Here is a 20,286-nt window from a genome sequence, read left to right on the forward strand (position 1 = left end):
AACAATCATGTTATCTCTGGAGACACAAATTCACAGTTTGAGAACTGCAAAACTAAGCATCTCTGCTGGTATCCTCTAGACTGAGCACTGAGTCCCATTGGGTAGATAGAAAGATGAACCTAAATAATCTATACAGAAGCCCCTGGAACCCCATAAGATTGGGACCTTAATCCATGAACTATTGATTCTCATTTACAAAACTTTTCTTAAATATTACATGAATATATTGTCTCATACTATAGAATTAGAATTTATAATTCCTATTCCATTATGAGAGGTTTTCCCCTCAAAAAGCATTTTATAAAAAAAAATCCAATTTAATTTAAAAAAATTGGATTTTTTTTTTTAAATCATTGATTTTTATCCACCCTGATTATACAGAAAACAGCAGAAGGTCATTTTGTTGCTCTGCTCTTTTGAGTGATGTCTAACTTGTCAGCATCTCTAGGAATGGGTTGCCAAAATTGAACATAATCTACTAGGTGAAGTCTCACCAGAGCAGTATGGAGAGAAAATGCTACCTCCTTGCTCTGTGGAATGATCCTTTTTGTGTAGGCAAACTGTATTAGATTGGAGCCAAATCGTACTTGCTTGCTCAAGTCTAACTTTTGGTCCATTATCATTCTTAAGTCTTCAGCATTACTGCTTTCCAAGTTTCCATTCCTTGTATGTTTGTGCATTGAATTGAATTAAGATCTGTTAGCTAGTATTTTTCCAATTGAATTATTTCTGTCCATGTTTCTAATTTGTCAAGGTCCTTTGGAATTCTCTCTTTTGCCTTTCCAGTGTTTGGAATTCCTCACAGTTTACCCTGTGTGAATTTCTACTTACCATTTATGGTCCTGTTGTTCTGTAGCTATTTCATGAATTTGTCCCCATCTGTTCCATTGTTAGGAATAAAAATTCAATATATGGATTTCAAGGATCACTTTTTATTTTTTGAAAACTTCATTTGTTTTTTCCCAGTCTTTTGAAACTTCCCAGTTACCTGAATTTCATTTCAGAAAATAATGGTCAATAGTACATAGAGTAAGTTCATTAACTAATTCTGTTAATACTGTATGAGCCATATTTTCCAGAGTGGCTAATTTGTATATGGTCAAATGTTCCAAGTATTTCCTTATCTCTTTATCAATAACAGGGTTTTCTTTCCTATTTAGTCAGTTTTCTATATTTTCTTTGTTGATCATTATTTTTAGAGGTAGTATTAGCCATTTGTGTCAATTTCATCTCCATCATTTATTAAATAACCAACTTTCTCACTATTACTTATTTTCCTCAGACAGCTTAGATTTGTAAAATTTCACCCTTATCTGGCTAGCATTAACTCATCCTGCCTCTCTTCTCCCCTCCCCTGCTTTTATCTTGCTGGAAAATATGAAGCTACAGTCTACCGTGATCCTTTCATTAGGTATTACGGGATTGATACTTTTGCCTGAAGCCATGACTTTTGGACCTCTTCCTTTTCTCACTTACCACCACCTCTCTTCCCCCCCCCCCCCCCCCCAATATTATGAACAATATGTAATTGTTTGATTCACACCAACTATTTAATCATTCTTAACTTTCACTACATTGGGAACATTGGAGTTTGTTATCAGTAACTGATTTGCTTAGTCTTTAAGGATTTCTAGCACTCCTCTTTATTTGAATGTTGTGCAAGCTTCCTATGGGGAGTCAGAAAGAGGGAAAATCTTCTGACACCAAAATGGTATTTTGGACTTTTGCTTGTCATTCTTGTGAGTGCAGTGAATGATTAGTTTGTAGAACCTTCTGTCATACTGTCTGGAGTGGCTCACAACTCTGAGTGCCTATCTCAGGACCAACTGCCAGAAAACAGGGCAGATTTCCCAAGCTGGTGGTGTGTTCTATAATTAGAGTTCACCACACCAGTAACAAATGTAAACTCCTGGATCATTATACCAGTCTTAAATTGGAAAGTCTAAGGCCTGGTCTACACTACGGGTTTAGGTCGACTTTAGCAGCGTTAAATCGAATTAAGCCTGGACACGTCCACACAACAAAGCCCTTTCTTTCGACTTAAAGGGTCCTTTAAACCGGTTTCTTTACACCACCTCCGACGAGGGGATTAGCGATAAAATCGGCCTTTGCGGGTTGGAATTGGGGTAGTGTGGACGGAATTCGACGTTATTGGCCTCCGGGAGCTATCCCACAGTGCTTCATTGTGACCGCTCTGGACAGCACTCTCAACTCAGATGCACTGACCAGGTAGACAGGAAAAGACCCGCGAACGTTTGAATTTCATTTCCTGTTTGCTCAGCGTGGAGAGCACAGGTGACCACGCAGAGCTCATCAGCACAGGTAACCGTGATGGAGTCCCAGGATCGCAAAAGAGCTCCAGCATGGACCGAACGGGAGGTACGGGATCTGCTCGCCATATGAGGAGATGAAGCAGTGCTAGCTGAACTCCGTAGCAGTAAAAGAAATGGCAAAGTATTAGAAAAGGTCTCCAAGGCCATGAAGGACCGAGGCCATAACAGGGACACACAGCAGTGCCGGGTGAAAATTAAGGAGCTACGGCAAGCTTACCATAAAGCCAGAGAAGCAAACGGAAGGTCCGGGGCAGAGCCGCAAACTTGCCGCTTCTACGCAGAGCTGCATGCCATTCTAGGGGGTGCAGCCACCACTACCCCAACCGTGTGCTATGACTCCATCAATGGAGAAACACACAGGGAAGACGGTTCGGGGAACGAGGAAGATGAGGATGGAGGTACTGTAGGTAGTTCACAGCAGCAAGGAAGCGGAGAAACCGGTTTCCCCAACAGCCAGGATATGTTTGTGACCCTGGACCTGGAACCAGTAACCCCCAAACTCACACAGGAGACCTCTGGTGAGTGTACCTTTGTAAATATTTGTAAACACTACACATGGTTTAAAAGCAAGCGTGTTTAATGATTAATTTGCCCTGGCAATCGCGGCCAGTACATCTACTGCAAAAGTCTGTTAACGTGTATGGGGATGGAGCGGAAATCCTCCAGGGACATCTCCAGAAAGCTCTCCTTTATGTACTCCCAAAGCCTTTGCAAAAGGTTTCTGGGGAGGGCTGCCTTATCCCGTCCGCCATAGTAGGACACTTTACCACGCCAGGCCAGTAGCACATAGTCTGGAATCATTGCATAACAAAGCATGGCAGCGTATGGTCCCGGTGTTTGCTGGCATGCAGACAATATCCATTCCTTATCTCTCTTTGTTATCCTCAGGAGAGTGATATCATTCACGGTCACCTGGTTGAAATGGGGTGATTTTATTAAGGGGACATTCAGAGGTGCCTGTTCCTGCTCTTCTGAACAGAAATGTTCCCCGCTGTTAACCACGCGGTGGGGGGAGGGGTGTAGTGATCATCCCAGAGAATCGTGTGGGGGGGGTGGGGTGGTTTACTTGGGTTTGTGCCGCATGTTAACCGGGAAACCGCAGCCCCTCCTTTTACATTGAAAACCCATTTTAAATGGACAACCCAATTCATCCTTGATATGGGAAATGCGCTGCTGTTTAAAACCTTTCCCGCATGTTAAGAAGGTTAAAAAAGCCAAATCACTGTGGCCTACCATGGCTGCCTGCAAGCCGAAATATGTTGCCTGGGGCACTGCGTGAGTGATCTCTCATACCAAACCGGCAGGCAGAGGAAAAATGCGACCTTGTAATGAAAGAGTGTACCCATTGTTCTCTAAAATGTGTCTTTTTTAACCACCTCTCCCTTCTCCTCCACCAGCTGCAAATGTTTCTCCTTCGCAGAGGCTAGTGAACATTAGAAAGAGAAAACGTAGGACGTGGGACGATATGTTCACGGAGCTGCAGATGTCCTCCCACGCTGATAGAGCACAGCAGAATGCGTGGAGGCAGTCAATGTTGGACATGAGAAAAGCACAATATGAACGAGAGGAGAGGTGGCGGGCTGAATGGCGGGATGAAAAGAGCAAGTGGCGGGCTGAAGACGATAGGTGGCGTCAGCTTGCAGACAGACGGCAAGAGTCAATGCTCCATCTGCTGGAGCATCAAACTGATATGCTCGAGCGTATGGTTGAGCTGCAGGAAAGGCAGCAGGAGCAGAGACCGCCGCTACAGCCCCTGTTTAACCAACAGCCCTCCTCCCCAAGTTCCATAGCCTCCTCACCCAGACGCCCAAGAACACGGTGGGGGGGCCTCCGTCCACCCAGTCACTCCACCCCAGATGATCGCCCAAGCATCAGAAGGCTGGCCTTCAATAAGAGTTAAAGTTTTAAAATGCAGTGTGTCCTTTTCCATCCCTCCTCCCCCACCCATCCCAGGCTACCTTGGCAATTATCCCCCTACTTCTGTGAGGAACTAATAAAGAATGTATGAATGTGAAAAAACAATGACTTTATTGCCTCTGCAAGCGGTGCTCAAATTGGGGAGGGTGGGGTGGTTGGTTTACAGGGAAGTAGAGTGAATCGGGGGGGGGGGGTTTGGAGGGTTCATCAAGGAGAAACAAACAGAAGTTTCACACCGTAGCCTCGCCAGTCACAAAACTCGTTTTCAAAGCTTCTCTGATGCGCACCGCGCCCTGCTGTGCTCCTCTAACCGCCCTGGTGTCTGGCTGCGCGTAATCAGCGGCCAGGCGAGTTGCCTCAACCTCCCACCCTGCCATAAAGGTCTCCCCCTTACTCTCACAGATATTGTGGAGCGCACAGCAAGCAGCAATAACAATGGGGATATTCTTTTCGCTGAGGTCTCCGCGAGTCAGTAAGCTGCGCCAGCGCGCTTTTAAACGTCCAAATGGACATTCCACCACCATTCGGCACTTGCTCAGCCTGTAGTTGAACAGGTCCTGACTACTGTCCAGGCTGCCTGTGTATGCCTTCATGAGCCATGGCATTAAGGGGTAGGCTGGGTCCCCAAGGATCACGATAGGCATTTCAACATCCCCAACGGTTACTTTCTGGTCCGGGAAGAAAGTCCCTTCCTCCAGCTTTCGAAACAGACCAGAGTTCCTGAAGATGCGACCATCGTGTACCTTTCCCGGCCATCCCACGTTGATATTGGTGAAACGTCCCTTGTGATCCACCAGGGCTTGCAGCAGCATTGAAAAGTACCCCTTGCGGTTTACGTAGTCGGTGGCTTGGTGCTCCGGTGACAAGATAGGGATATGGGTTCCGTCTATGGCCCCGCCACAGTTTGGGAATCCCATTTCAGCAAAACCATCCACTATTGCCTGCATGTTGCCCAGAGTTACTACCCTTGATATCACCAGGTCTTTCATTGCCCTGGCAAATTGGATCACAGCAGCCCCCACCGTAGATTTGCCCACTCCAAATTGATTCCCGACTGACCGGTAGCTGTCTGGCGTTGCAAGCTTCCACAGGACTATCGCCACTCGCTTCTCAACTGTGAGGGCTGCTCTCATCTTGGTATCCTGGCGTTTCAGGGCAGGGGAAAGCAAGTCACAAAGTTCCATGAAAGTGGCCTTACGCATGCGAAAGTTTCGCAGCCACTGGGAATCGTCCCACACCTGCAGCACGATGCGGTCCCACCAGTCCGTGCTTGTTTCCCGGGCCCAGAATCGGCGTTCCACGGCATGAACCTGCCCCAGTGACACCATGATTTCCACATTGCTGGGGCCTGTGCCTTGTGAGAGGTCTATGTCCATGTCAATTTCCTCATCACTCTCTTCGCCGCGCTGCAATCGCCTCCTCGGCTGGTCCGGGTTTTGCCTTGGCATGTCCTGGCTCTGCATATACTCCAGGACAATGTGCGTGGTGTTCATAGTGCTCATAATTGCCGTGGTGATCTGAGCGGGCTCCATGATCCCAGTGCTAGCTATGGAGCGTGACTGATAGCCCTCGGCATCTTTCTGGGTGCTTGGCAGCAAATACTGGGCGCTTGGCAGTTAGTGTATTACGATGGCCTTCAGGCCTATTGCACAATCTGCTGCTCAGGGAAGACTCTGCTAATGTGCGATGAGCCAACTTGTAATAGGACGGTTACCAGTCGTAATACACCATCTACTGCCAAAAGGCAAGGGGCTGGTGCAATGCAGCCCCATGGCTGCCAGCACCCAGATCGCCGATGAAGGCTACCAGTCTACTGCACCATCTACCGCCAAAAGGCAGTTAGCAGCTGCTGCTGTGTAGCAATGCAGTCCCATGTCTGCCGGCACCCAGAGGACATATGGTGACGGTGAGCTGAGCGGGCTCCATGCTTGCCGTGGTATGTTGTCTGCACAGGTAACCCAGGTAAAAAGGCGCGAATCTATTGTCTGCCGTTGCTGTGACGGAGGGGGAGGGGCCTGACGACATGTACCCAGAACCTCCGGCGACACTGTTTTGCATCATCCGGGCATTGGGATCTCAACCCAGAATTCCAAGGGGCAGCGGAGACTGCGGGAACTGTGGGATAGCTACCCATAGTGCAATGCTCCGGAAGTCTACGCTAGCCTCGTACTGTGGACGCAGTCCGCCGACTAGAGCACTTAGAGCATTTTATGTGGGGACACACACAATCGGCTGTATACAACCGATTTCTATAAAACCGGCTTTTATAAATTCGAACTAATTTCATAGTGTAGACATACCCTAAGGGGACAGTCTGTGACTTCATGGTATCTTGCCACCTAGACAAACTGAACTTTGTGGTAAAAGGTTATTAAAACCAAAAATCACACCCATACCAAGAGACTAGCCACTTACCCCAGATCAATTGGCACTCCAGAACTTACACCAAAGACAACATTGGCAGCCAATTCTATAGGAAACTAACTATACGTTTATTAGCTAACAATAGGAATTGAGTCATTGAGAGGTTAATGCAGGTACAATATATTAACAGGTGAGTCACAGTTTGTAATTCCATATGATGTTAATGATGTAATAAACTGCCAGTTTCCCAGAAGGCTTTCAGGGTACCCAGATTGTCTCTGGGGATCTCTGTTTTGCATCTGAAACACTTCCCTGGAACAGTCCAGTCAGATCTTTGAATCCATATTTATAGTTTCTTCATATAGAAAGCAAGCTGACACTGTCTCTATCCATGTGGGCTTTTCCTTTGATGATGGTGAGTGAGGAATGTACCTAGTCTTTTGACCTCTGACCATCATGTATATAATGGCCACTTGCTTTGAAATTAGCGTTCTATGTTTAAGTCCTTCATTATTGTGTCACAAGATTTCTTTGATGGGTTGTTTAGTTGCAGGGGTATACATAAGGTAAATGTGTGTTATTACGTTATAACAGGAACATAAGTGAAAACATGCAAATAACATCCCATTAGTTTTCATGAAGTTTAACCACACAATACACTCTTATACAACTGACCATTACTTTGATCTGCACTAATACACAAGTAAATTGAGCCGAATACATTCTAGCATGACCTGGTCCACCAGCATCACACCTCCGTGTACCTACAATGAAGAAATAACATTAAATTTAAGATAAAATAGAATGCAGTGATTGTGAAAGGTGCCAGATTGATAGTCTCAGAAAGTGAAACTTCTGTTATCCACAGAATCAAGTCCAGTATGTAGAAGTGCAAGATACCTCATCAATGTGCCAATATTATTCTGAAATATGAGGATAATTTAGTCTCTCGACTCTCTGCTGAGAGTATAAAAAGAGTTGGCAATTGTGGTGGAGCATTTTTTCCACCTGACAAAGCTCAGGAACAAATCCGTACAGACACATGCCTAGAACCCCGACCAGGGGTATTCTATTTGCTACCCAAGATCCATAAACCTGGATATCCTGGACGCCCCATCATCTCAGGCATTGGCACCCTAACATCAGGCTTGTCTGGTTATGTAGACTCTGTCCTAAGACCCTACGCTACCAGCACTCCCAGCTATCTTCGAGACACCACTGACTTCCTGAGGAAACTACAATCCATCGGTGATCTTCCAGAAAACACCATCCTGGCCACTATGGACGTAGAAGCCCTCTACACCAATATTCCACACAAAGATGGACTACAAGCTATCAGGAACAGTATCCCTGATAATGTCACAGCTAACCTGGTGGCTGAACTTTGTGATTTTGTCCTCACCCACAACTATTTCACATTTGGGGACAATATATACCTTCAAGTCAGCGGCACTGCTATGGGTACCCGCATGGCCCCACAATATGCCAACATTTTTATGGCTGACTTAGAACAACGCTTCCTTAGCTCTCGTCCCCTAACGCCCCTACTCTACTTGCGCTACATTGATGACATCTTCATCATCTGGACCCATGGAAAAGAAGCCCTTGAGGAATTTCACCATGATTTCAATAATTTCCATCCCACCATCAACCTCAGCCTAGATCAATCCACACAAGCGGTCCATTTCCTGGACACTACTGTGCTAATAAGCGATGGTCACATCAATACCACCCTATACCGGAAACCTACTGACCGCTACACTTACCTACATGCCTCCAGCTTCCATCCAGGACACACCACACGATCCATTGTCTACAGCCAAGCTCTAAGATATAACCGCATTTGCTCCAATCCCTCGGATAGAGACAAGCACCTACAAGATCTCTATCAAGCATTCTTAAAACTACAATACCCACCTGCTGAAGTGAAAAAACAGATTGACAGAGCCAGACGAGTACCCAGAAGTCACCTCCTACAAGACAGGCCCAACAAAGAAAATAACAGAACACCACTAGCTGTCACCTTCAGCCCCCAACTAAAACCTCTCCAGCACATCATCAGAGATCTACAACCTATCCTGAAAGATGATCCTTTACTCTCACAGATCTTGGGAGACAGACCTGTCCTCGCTTACAGACAACCCCCCAACCTAAAGCAAATACTCACCAGCAACCACACATCACTGAACAAAACCACTAACCCAGGAACCTATCCTTGTAACAAACCCCGATGCCAACTCTGTCCACATATCTATTCAAGTGACATCATCATAGGACCTAATCACATCAGCCATACCATCAGGGGCTCGTTCACCTGCACATCTACCAATGTGATATATGCCATCATGTGCCAGCAATGCCCCTCTGCCATGTACATTGGCCAAACCGGACAGTCTCTACGCAAAAGAATTAATGGACACAAATCTGACATCAGGAATCAAAATACTCAAAAACCAGTGGGAGAACACTTTAACCTGTCTGGTCATTCAGTGACAGACCTGCGGGTGGCTATATTACAACAGAAAAACTTCAAAAACAGACTCCAAAGAGAGACTGCAGAGCTAGAATTGATATGCAAACTAGACACAATCAACTCCGGTTTGAATAAGGACTGGGAATGGCTGAGCCATTACAAACGTTGACTCTATCTCCCCTTGTAAGTACTCTCACACTTCTTATCACACTGTCTGTACTCGGCTAGCTTGATTATCACTTCAAAAGTTTTTTTTCTCTTAATTAATTGGCCTCTCAGAGTTGATAAGACAACTCCCACCTGTTTATGCTCTCTGTATGTGTGTATATATATCTCCTCATTATATGTTCCATTCTATATGCATCCGAAGAAGTGGGCTGTAGTCCACGAAAGCTTATGCTCTAATAAATTTGTTAGTCTCTAAGGTGCCACAAGTACTCCTGTTCTTCATTTTTTCAGAGAAACCTTCCTACTGGGAACTTTGAGATCACCAAAGATTACACACACATTTGGACAGCTGACAGACTACTGTCTTATTCGCTACTTTTCTGAGACAGATTAGAAAATTACTGGTGTGGTGAGCAAAATGTCAACTCTGAACTCCCCCCCCCCCCCCCCATGTATTTTAATGTTTCATTTTAAAAACTGACACTGGCTTTCGCCTTCAGAAATTACAAAGAAGTATTACCATCCTCCCCTTAGGAGATCATTATCTAATATAGTAATGACATCTCATGTAGAGCAGCAGCTCAATGAACAAAGGGTATGGAAATTGTTCTGGTCAGGCAGTAGCATGTACTGGGGAATGGGGCAGCAAGTAGGATAAATGCTTTTTATAAGACATGTTTAAGCCAAGAAGCTGACAGTTGAAAGAATGTACCATGGTGCTGGGCCATTGTTCAGTACAATCTGAGAAAACATTACTTCCTTCAGTTTATGTTCCAATGAGGCTTCCTGTCCAAGTAAGGACCTGACCTGTCCCTGTTCAGTTTGAGGGAGAAAATTAACACCCAAAAATATATGCCTGAAAGCATTTCAGTTGTTACACCATCCCCATTCACCTTATCCATTTCTGCAATCACATCCATAGAATATTTTCCTGCTTGCAAAATTTGTAATGATCACTGGTTGCTACATTCTTTATAAATTAGAGTTATAAAGGGTGGGTAACTTGCCTACAAATGTTTGACTTTTAATGCGTAAAGAAAATCTGGTATGATGAAATATAAGGGCCAAGTAGAACAGATATTAAAAATAACCGCTTGCAGAAATTCTGCAGTTTTGGAAGAAAGGAGATTGGGAGGGAAGAAGAAGGAATCCTTGTAGATTTCTGATGCCACAAATCATTGCCAGATATATCACCTGATATCCCCATTTAATACATTTCTGCTGTGACTTTTGAGCATGTCAAAGAGCTTCAAAAACAATTACTGTTCCCAACACATTTATGGGACAGGAAAGTATCCCTATTTTACTGATGGGGAAAACTAGGGTAGAAGTCTGTTGAAACCCAAACCCTGAACTCCTGACTACCAGTCCAGTGTTCTAACCACAGATTCATTCTTCCTGTCTTATTTATTGCATGATTTCTAAATTATTTTTAACTCTGTGGATATTCTCTGGTCTTATTATCTTAAGAGCAAGTAATCTCTTATCTGACATTGAAGGATGCAACTACAACTGAGCATCTCCCAAAAGAGATCACAGTAAGCTGGTGCTCCAATTTTTTACCCTACTTCTGTGTAGTCTTACTTAGTTTCCTTCTCCCCTCCTGTTATGGCTGTTTGCTTTCCTCTTTCCTGCTTTATCTTTGTATTTTTTCTGCTGCAGTTGCAGCTGTGAGAATGTTTTCAAATAAATGAATTTTACATTTCATTCAGAAATGAGAGATTTTTGGTTGTCCTCTGGTAAGAAACTACAAAGCACTAGCCCAGTTGCTAGAACCCTGCAAATCCGTGGATAACCACATCCATGGACCATGTTTGCGCATCGCAGATTGGATGCAGACACAAATTTTATATCCGCGCAGGGTTCTGCTGATTGCAAAGAAAGCTTTATAGCCTGCTGAGGTGGACAGTTTTTTTAGTTCTAGAGGAACACAGCTGCCAAGAGAAGTTGTCATTTTCAAAAGTGAGGTGTTGTTTGGGCCAATTTAATGAAGAACCTTGAAGATTAATATTTAATCCACTGATACTCATTAAAAATATTTATAAGTAAATAGTTGCTAATAGTCTTAGCAATGACATCTCTGTTTTTAATATACCACTTGCTATGTTTTTTACTGTGATTTTTAATTTGGAATTTTTAATTCTAACTTTTTATTTTTATAGCACAAGTTTATTCTGTTGGATCATGTGACTTCCAGTCTGACTGATTTCCTGGCCTGGTGTCAAAACTTTGCTTTCATTTGATCCACTACTGGGGATTGCCTTTTGTAACTGTTATTTTGCCTCTCAATCCAGCCCTTAGTGCTTTTTCACATGTCACTGCTTGTGTGTAGAACTTGATTCTCAAATATTCAATAAGGGCAGTACACTGTCTCATAGTAAATCCTTCTTAAAAGCAAAAATCTATTGTAAGTTTTGCTGAACATAAGACTAGCCATAGTGGGTCAAAACAATGGTCCATCTAGCCCAGGATCTTGTCTTCTGACAGTGGCCAGTGCCAGGTGCTTCAGAGGGAATGAACAGAACAGAACAATCCTCGCATGATCCATCCCTTGCATCGTCCACTCCCAGCATTTGGCAGTCAGAGGTTTAGGGATACCCAGAACATTGGGTTGCATCCTTGATCATCTTGGCTAATAGCCATTGATGGCTCCATCCTGAGGAACTTATCTAATTTTTTTGAACTCATAGTTTTGGTCTTCATAACATTATGAACACACATCTACAACCCCAACATAGCTTGACAACCACAAGAATTCAAAAATCATGAGTTATACACCCTCAAGTCATGACATCTTTTAAATGATATTGGGTTCTTTTTATATGCCTCTTTGTTCCTGAGCCTTTAGGGTATAGTAGGCCCAGTTCCACAAAAGCAGGAGCTTAAACACCTGAAAGAATCTTGGCCTAGCCTCATACTTTTCCTGTTGCCTGTCCCCTACATTTCATATACCTGTGGCCATATCTACACTACAAACTTAGGTTATGTGACAAAGTTCCTCCTCTATCTTGGTGGATCCTGCGCTTATTGGCGGATTTTCTTGCCTCAGAGATTCACCATGTGGGTTGAGGAACAGCCCAGAGACATTCCCCTCTGGGAGAACCCACAGTCCAGGTCAATTGGGAGGTTTGGGGGGAACCCGGGCCCACCCTCTACTCCAGGTTCTAGCCCAGGGCCCTGTGGACTGCAGCTGTCTATAGTGCCTCCTGTAACAGCTGCATGACAGCTACAACTCCCTGGGCTACTTCCCCATGGCCTCCTCAAAACACCTTCCTTAGTCTCATCACAGGACCTTCCTCCTGGTGTCTGATAACGCTTGTGCTCCTCAGTCTTCCAGCAGCACACACCCTCTCACTCTCAGCTCCTTGCACCTCTTGCTCCCAGCTCCTCACACTCCCCCCACAAACTGAAGTGAGCTCCTTTTTAAAACCCAGGTGCCCTGATTAGCCTGCCTTAATTGATTCTAGAAGCTGCTTCTTAATTGGCGCCAGGTGTCCTAATTAGCCTGCCTGCCTTAACTGGTTCTAGCAGGTTCCTGATTACTCTAGTGCAGCCCCTGCTCTGGTCACTCAGGGAACAGAAAACTACTCATCCAGTGACCAGTATATTTGCCCTCTACCAGACTCCTGTACTCCACTGGTCTGGGTCTGTCACAGTTAACTCAAGTTACATCAGCATACAGTCACCACAGTTAGTATGTCACTTGTGTGAATGCCTACTTGACTCGTTTTCTGCAGTGAGCGTACTTACCAGAAGTGCTTGTATTGATTCAGAGTGTGGTGCACCATGGATGATAAGTATCCCATTATGCAATTCGCCACTGTCCACCGCACTGTATTTTGGGAAGTTTTGGCAACGCATGCTGCGGCCCAAATGGGTCGCACAGGAATGACTTTGATCATGGGATCAACTTTCTATAAGGCAATGTTCACCATCCCCTAATTTTATATGTATTGCATATGTAAAATTATACATAATTTCCCCCCTTTTTTTCCTAACTCCCACAAACCCACGTGGCTCTCCTCAGTGCCAGCCATCTCTGACAGACGCATGGAGCCTGCACAGCTCTGCATTATTGTCATGAGCGTTGCAAGCCCAGGGTGCATGATCTTGCAGTATTTGCAGAACTGCAAGAAAAGAAGGGAGATGATGATTCCGTGCAGAACAGATTGCTGTGGGACATAGCGACAACCAATTCAAACTTCTTGGTGGCATTCATGGAGCAACTACAGATGGTGGAGTATCAGTTCTGGCCCCAAGAAACAAGTTCCACCTGATGGGATCGCATCATACTGCAGGTTTAGGATTATGAGCAGTGGGTGCTGAACTTTTGGATGTGCAAGGTCACACTCCAGGATCTGTGTGCTGAACTCGCCAAAATGAGAACTGAACTGACTGTGGAAACTTGCAACACCAGATTGCTACCAGTCAGTCAGAGGTCTCTCAACTAGGGTTGCCAACTTTCTACTCGCACAAAACCGAACACACTTGCCCCGCCCCACCCTTCCTCTGAGACCCTGCCCCCCCACTCACTCCATCCCCTCTCCCTCTGTCATTCGCTCTCCCACCCTCACTTGGGGTGTTGTGGTACGGGGGGCTGAGGGCTCCACTGGGAGTCTGGGCTCTGATGTGGGGATGAGGGATTTGGGGTGCAGGAGGGTGCTCCGGGCTGGAATCTAAGGGTTTGTTGAGCAGGAGGGGGATCAGGGCTGGGTGAGGGGGATCAGGGCTGGGTCAGAGTTTGGGGTGCAGAAGTGTGTGTGAGGGCTCTGGCTGAGGGTGCAGACTCTGGGGTGGGGCTGAGGAGGAGGGGTTTGGAGTGTAGGAGAGAGCTCTTGGCTGGGGCGGGGGTGGGGGGCGGGGGGATGAAGGCTCTGGCTGGAGGTGTGGGCCTGAGGATGAGGGATTTGGGGTGCAGGGGGGTGCTCTGGGCTGGAATCGAAGGGTTCAGTGAGCAGGAGGGGGAATCAGGGTTGGGGCACAGAGTTGTGTGTGAGGGCTCTAGGTGGGGCTGAGGATGAGGGGTTTGGCGTGTAGGAGGGTGGTCTGGGGTGGGACCGAGGGGTTTGGAGGGAAAGAGGGGGATCAGGGCTGGGGTTGTGACACAGGAGAGGGTTGGGGTGTAGGCTCTCGGTGGTGCTTACCTCAAGCAGCAGTTCCCAGAAGCAGCAATATGTCCCCCTCTGGCTCCTACAGGGAGGCGCGGCTAAGCAGCTCTGCACGCTACCTGGTCCGCAGGTGCCAGCCCCACAGCTCCCATTGGCAGTGTTTCCCGGCCAATGGGAGCTGAGGAAACGGCGCTTGGGGCACGGGCAGTGTGCAGAGCCTTCTGGCTGCCCCTACGTGTAGAATTCGGAGGGGGGACATGCTACTGCTTCCATGAGCCACACAGAGCACTGTTTATGCTGTTTGGGGGAACCCATTTCAGTGATCGCTGCAAGATTTGCAGGTCGTTTAAGCCTCGGACCATGAGAGAAAGGGACATTAGACTCCAGGCTATTCTGATGGAGTTGGCGCTGACCCCGGCTCCAGCGTGCAGCTCTGAGTCAGCACCGGGCACCGCGGTGTCGGTGCGCGGCGACCCTTCAGTGCCATTGACTAGTCGGCACCGCTCCCCCTCCATGGGGCATGCCAAGAAGGCTAGGAAGAGGCCTTCTTCGCCGCAGCACCAGAGTAAACCCAGGACAGAGGCTAGACCCATGTTGGAAAGTCCTCGATCCCCACCAGCCTCTAGGCCTCCGACTCAAGTCAAGCGGAGTCGCCTGGCCTATTCAGAGCAGGCCTCCCCAGATGTCCGGATGCCCTCCACACCGGAGGCCCTGCAGGCAGCCCAGGATGTTATGTCCATGCCGGTTCCAGGAGCACCGCCGATGTTGGCCCAATGCTCGAGAGGCAAGCCACAGCGGGGATCTCCGCAGTCACCCCCGGTTCGGTACCGGTATCGGTCGAGGGAACGTTCCTGACACCATTTGCTGCCCAGCGTCCATTCAGGGCAAAGTCCATGTGGATTGCCCTCAACGCCCACCAGGCTGTCTGGTTGGGTTCCATCTGACCAAAACTCTCAGCACCGCTCAGCCTTGAGGAGCGAACACCGACGGACCCAGGCAGATGACGCCAAAGGTCCTTGTCTGAGAGGGCTATCGCAACCAGTCACGGCACGAATGTCAACGTCGTTCCCATTCATCATCCTGCTCCAGGACCCCACCACGGCACTGCCTCCACAGCCCCAGGCATCAATCTCCAGCATCCTGCCGTAGTGGGTCCGCCCACCAGAGCCGATCGCGGAACAGCTGTTACCGACGGTACCGGTCCTCCACATCGGAATTGCAGTCCCGTGGTCAGCATCGCTCCCGGCGCCGCTGCTCCTCCCAGCCCAGGGACCGCGGCAGGTCATATGTCAGCCTGGCCTCCCTTCGTAGTCGTCCATCGATGGGCCAGGCCAACCAGGCCGAACAGCCAGCTCCGCTAGTGCCACAGCAGGTACAGTTCCACCAGGCCCCATGGCCGGCCCAATGGTACCAGTGGGCACCATGGCCCCCGACGCAGCCCCCAGTGGGGGTTCACTTGGTGGCCAGAGCCTCAGAAGGGCCATCAGCCTCCTTCTCCAGCCCTCCGAGGAAGGAGTCAGTGGGACATACATCTTTGGCATCATGCCCAGAGACCGACCAGATGATGGCCCCTCCTGTGCCAGTGGACAGACAAAGTACCACGCCGGCCTCCTCACCCTCCCCGGATGAGGCGATTACGGTCCCTCCATCCCACAGGAGGACTTTAGGGCCTACCCAGAACTCTTAAAAAGGGTGCATCAAGCCTCCACCTCCAAGCAGAAGAGATGGAGGAGCCCTCGGACTCTCTGTTTAATGTATTGTCCTCCTCAGCACCGGGCAGGGTGGCCTTGCCTCTTCACAAAAGGATGGCAAAAATTTCAAATGCCCTGTGGCAAACCCCGGCCTCATTGGTCCCCATCTCTAAGAGAGCGGAATGCAAGTATTTTGTACCCACCAAGGGGCATGAATACTTATACACCCACCCTGCTCCTAACTCACTGGTGGTCGAGTCAATCAACCACAGGGAACGGCAGGGCCAGCCAGCCCCTACACCACAAAATAAAGATTCAAGGAGGCTGGACTCATTTGGAAGAAAAAACTATTCGTCCTCGAGTTTCCAGTTATGGGTGGTGAGCCACTATGCTCTCCTAGGCCGGTATGAGTTCAATCTGTGGACTGTGCCCAAGTTTGTGGACTCCCTCCAGGGGCACGAGAGGAGGGAGTTCAAAGCACTGGTGGAGGAGGGCACAGCAGCTGCCAGGGCAACCATACAGGCAGCTTCAGATGCAGCAGACACGGCTATGCAGTCCAGGGCCTCCACGGGGTCCATGAGAAGGGTGTCATGGCTCCTGCTCTCTGGGCTGTCCAGCGAGACAGAACCTCCTGTTTGACAGCAAAGCTCTGTTTGCAGAACAAACGGATACAAAGCTGCATGGCCTGAAAGACTCCCGCATGACTCTCCAGACTCTGGGTCTCTGTGTTCCGGCTCCGGCTAAACCTAAGTTCAAGCTGCAGCAGACTCCCACTCAGGCCACCCATTCAAAATACGAGACCGCTTATAAGAAGTCACGGGACTATAAAGGCACCCACAAAGGCAGTCCCAGCCTGGGTCTTCCAAGGGCAAGCAAGCGGGGAAAAGGCAGTTTTGACAGGACACCCAGGGTGCCCTGCCAGTTCTCATCAGGGATCCACCCTCAATAAAGCTTCCCTTCTCCTATCGGTTGTGTGCTTTCCTCCCGGATTGGTCGCGGCTGACCTCGGACCGATGGGTCCTCAACACCATCCCCCGGAGCTACACCCTCCAGTTTACTTCCTCCCCGCCCCCGTTCCTCCTGGGGGACTCCTCGCACAAGGCTCTGCTTTAGCAGGAGGTGGGGCAGCTCTTGGGCCCAGAAGCGGTGGAAGCAGTACCAGGGGAGTTCAAAGGCAAGGGATACTACTCCTGCTATTTCCTTATCCCGAAGGCCAAAGGGGGGCTCAGGCCCATCTTGGACCTGCGAGGCCCGAACCAGTACATGGTGAAGCTCAAGTTCCACATGGCCTCCCTGGCCTCCATCATCCCCTCCCTGGATCCCGGGGACTGGTACGCTGCCCTCAATCTGCAGGACGCGTACTTACACATTCATATATTCAAGGGGCACAGGCACTTCCTCCTTTTCACGGTGGGGCAGGAACACTACCAATTTATGGTCCTCCCATTTGGCCTATCCACTGCCCCCAGGGTATTCACGAAATGTATGTTGGTGGTGGTGGCCTACCTCAGGTGCCAGGGGATCCAGATTTTCCCCTATCTGGATGACTGGTTCGTCAAGGGAAGCTCCCCGTCACAGGTGCAGGATCACGTGGCGCTCCTTCTGTCCACGTGCACCACTTTGGGCCTGTTGGTAAACAACACCAAGTCCATGTTAGTCCCGGTACAATGCATAGAGTTTATCGGGGCGGTCCTGGACGCCTCATTGGCCAGAGCCTCCCTCCCACCAGACAGGTTCGAGACCCTGAAGGGGCTCATCGACACGGCCACAAGGTTTCCGGTGACAACAGCCAGAGTGTGCCTCCAGCTCTTGGGTCACATGTCTGCATGCACGTATGTGGTCCATCATGCCAGACTCAGGATGAGGCTCCTCCAGCTCTGATTGGCCTCGGAGTTCTCCCAGCCAAGGGACAGAATGGACAACGTGCTCACAGTGCCCGAGCCAGTGATCACCTACCTACGGTGGTGGTCCTCCCCAAGAAACATGCTCCAAGGGGTCCTGTTCAGGGGCACGGCCCCATCGCTGGAACTGGTGTCTGATGCGTTGGACCTGGGATGGGGGGCCCATGTGAAGAACATTCAGACCCAAGGTCTGTGGTCAGCTCAGGATCTGACCCTCCTCATAAACGTCAAGGAGCTCAGGGTGGTACGGCTGGCATGCAAAGCCTTCTGCTTGCACCTGGAGGGTTGGGTGGTCTGGGTCCTCACGGACAACACGGCCTCGATGTTCTACATCAACAGGCAAGGCAGGACCCAATCCTCTGCCCTTTGCCGCGAAACACTCAGGCTGTGGAACTTTTGTATAGCCCAAGACATCTGCCTACGGGCCTTCCATCTGCCAGGAACGCGCAGGCGGATCGCTTGAGCAGGGACTTCTCCTCTCAGCACAAGTGGTCTCTCCACCCAGAGGTGGTGCACAGACTTTTCCAAGTGTGGGGAACTCCCCAGGTGTACCTGTTCATGACTCGGAAGAACCGTCGCTGTCCCCAGTTCTGCTCCGGGGGGAGGCTGGGACAGGGCACTATCTCCGATGCCTTCCTCCTGTCCTGGTCAAGCCAGTTTCTCTATGCCTTTCCCCCGTTCCCGCTGTTCGGCAAGGTCCTGGAAAAGATAAAGATGGACAAGGCCCGGGTCCTTCTGATTGCCCTGGCATGGCTCAGGCAGCATTGGTATGGGACCCTCACGGGCCTGGCGGTCACCCTGCTGTGGCCGTTGCCGTCCCGCCCTGACCTGCTCTCCCAGGATCAGGGCTGCCTCCTCCACCCCAACCTAGCGGCACGCCACCTCACAGCGTAGCTGCTCAATGGTTAGGTAGGGAGGAAAGGACATGTTCGGAAGGGGTTCAGCGCGTCCTCCTAGAAAGCAGGCGGCCCTCCATGCACCGAGTCTACTTGGCAAAGTGGTCTCAGTTTTCCAGATGGGCGGACGAGCGGGGTGTTTCCATGGTGGCCGCCCCGATCTAGCTTATTCTGAGCTACCTCCTTCACCATAGAGCCCAGGGCCTGTTGCCCTTGTCAGTCAAGGTGCACCTGGCGGCCATATTGGCCTTTCATCTGCTGGTGCAGGGCCACACGGTGCAGGGCCTCCCATGCCTTAAGGGGTTGGATCATCTCTTCCTATATGTTAGGTCCCCAGTCCCGCAATGGGACCTAAACCTGGTTTTGGTCCGTCTCACAGGGCCCCCATTTGAGCCGCTAGCCACGTGCTCCTGGTCACACTTCTCATGGAAGGTGGCCTTCCTGGTTGCGATCATGTTGGCTAGGCGGGTCTTGGAACTCAGGGCCCTGACCTCCGAGCCCCCGTATGCGGTGTTTCATAAAGATAAGGTCCAGCTCCGACCATACCCTTCATTCCTCCCAAAAGTGGTCTCCGCCTAACACATGGGTCAGGACATTTTTCTGCCGGTCCTCTGCCCCAAGCCCTATGTGTCCCGTGAGGAGCGCCACCTCCACACGCTGGATGTGAGACGAGCTCTGTCTTTTTACTTGGAGCAGACTAAGCCATTCAGAAAGTCCTTGCAACTGTTCATTGCCTCAGCCGAGTGCATGAAAGGTCGGCCGATCCCCACTCAGCAGCTGTCCAACTGGATCACCTTGTGCATCCATACCTGTTATGACCTGGCAGGAATCCCTCCGCCACCAATTGTGAAGGTGCACTCGTCTAGGGCACAGGCCTCGTTGGCTGCCTTTTGGACCCATGTCCCCATTCAGGATATTTGTAGGGCTGCCACATGGTCTTCAGTTCACATGTTCACCTCACATTATACGATTGTCTCTCAGACCAGGGAGGACGCCGGGTTCGGCAGGGCCATTCTCCATCCTAAGAGTTTGTGAACTCCTCCCCATCTCCAACAGATATAGCTTGAAATCACCTATTGTGGAATACACATGAGCAATCACTTGAAGAAGAAAAGACAATTACCTTTTCCGTAACTGGCGTTCTTCGAGATGTGTTGCTCATGTCTATTCCACATCCTACCCTCCTTCCCCTCTGTCGGAGTTGTCTGGCAAAAAGGAACTGAGGGCGGGAGCTGTACGCAGCGCTCCTTATCCTGCGCCATGGAGGTGCCACTCCAGGGGTCATTAGAGCGCTCCCCTACGGGTACTGCTAGGGGAAAAACTTCTGGCACCAGTGCACGTGGCAAGCACGCACACCTATTGTGGAATAGACATGAGCAACACATCTCGAAGAACACTAGTTACGGAAAAGGTAACTGTTTTTTCCTCACTGCTA

The 20,286-nt window shown here is 49.1% G+C and overlaps 1 protein-coding gene across 1 annotated transcript; it reads left to right on the forward strand.

Annotated features, from left to right (window-relative positions):
• The first annotated feature begins 1,503 nt into the window (after window positions 1-1,503).
• On the forward strand, window positions 1,504-4,346 carry LOC128831186 (uncharacterized). Its single transcript, XM_054017421.1, has 2 exons — window positions 1,504-2,851; window positions 3,731-4,346. Exons 1-2 carry the CDS (start codon window positions 2,479-2,481, stop codon window positions 4,231-4,233), a joined length of 876 nt encoding a protein of 291 aa, XP_053873396.1. The 5' UTR covers window positions 1,504-2,478; the 3' UTR covers window positions 4,234-4,346.
• Window positions 4,347-20,286: the final 15,940 nt, after the last annotated feature.

Source organism: Malaclemys terrapin, chromosome 2 (genome assembly GCF_027887155.1).
Source record: "Malaclemys terrapin pileata isolate rMalTer1 chromosome 2, rMalTer1.hap1, whole genome shotgun sequence".
NCBI lineage: Eukaryota > Metazoa > Chordata > Testudines > Emydidae > Malaclemys > Malaclemys terrapin.

What these genes read in the sequence shown, in the direction of transcription:
- LOC128831186 (XM_054017421.1), top strand. Translation starts at nt 2,479, where the DNA reads ATGAAGGACCGAGGCCATAACAGGGACACACAGCAGTGCCGGGTGAAA. An exon ending in ACTCACACAGGAGACCTCTG is followed by an intron (nt 2,852 to 3,730) that starts GTGAGTGTACCT and finishes CTCCTCCACCAG; the next exon opens with CTGCAAATGTTTCTCCTTCG.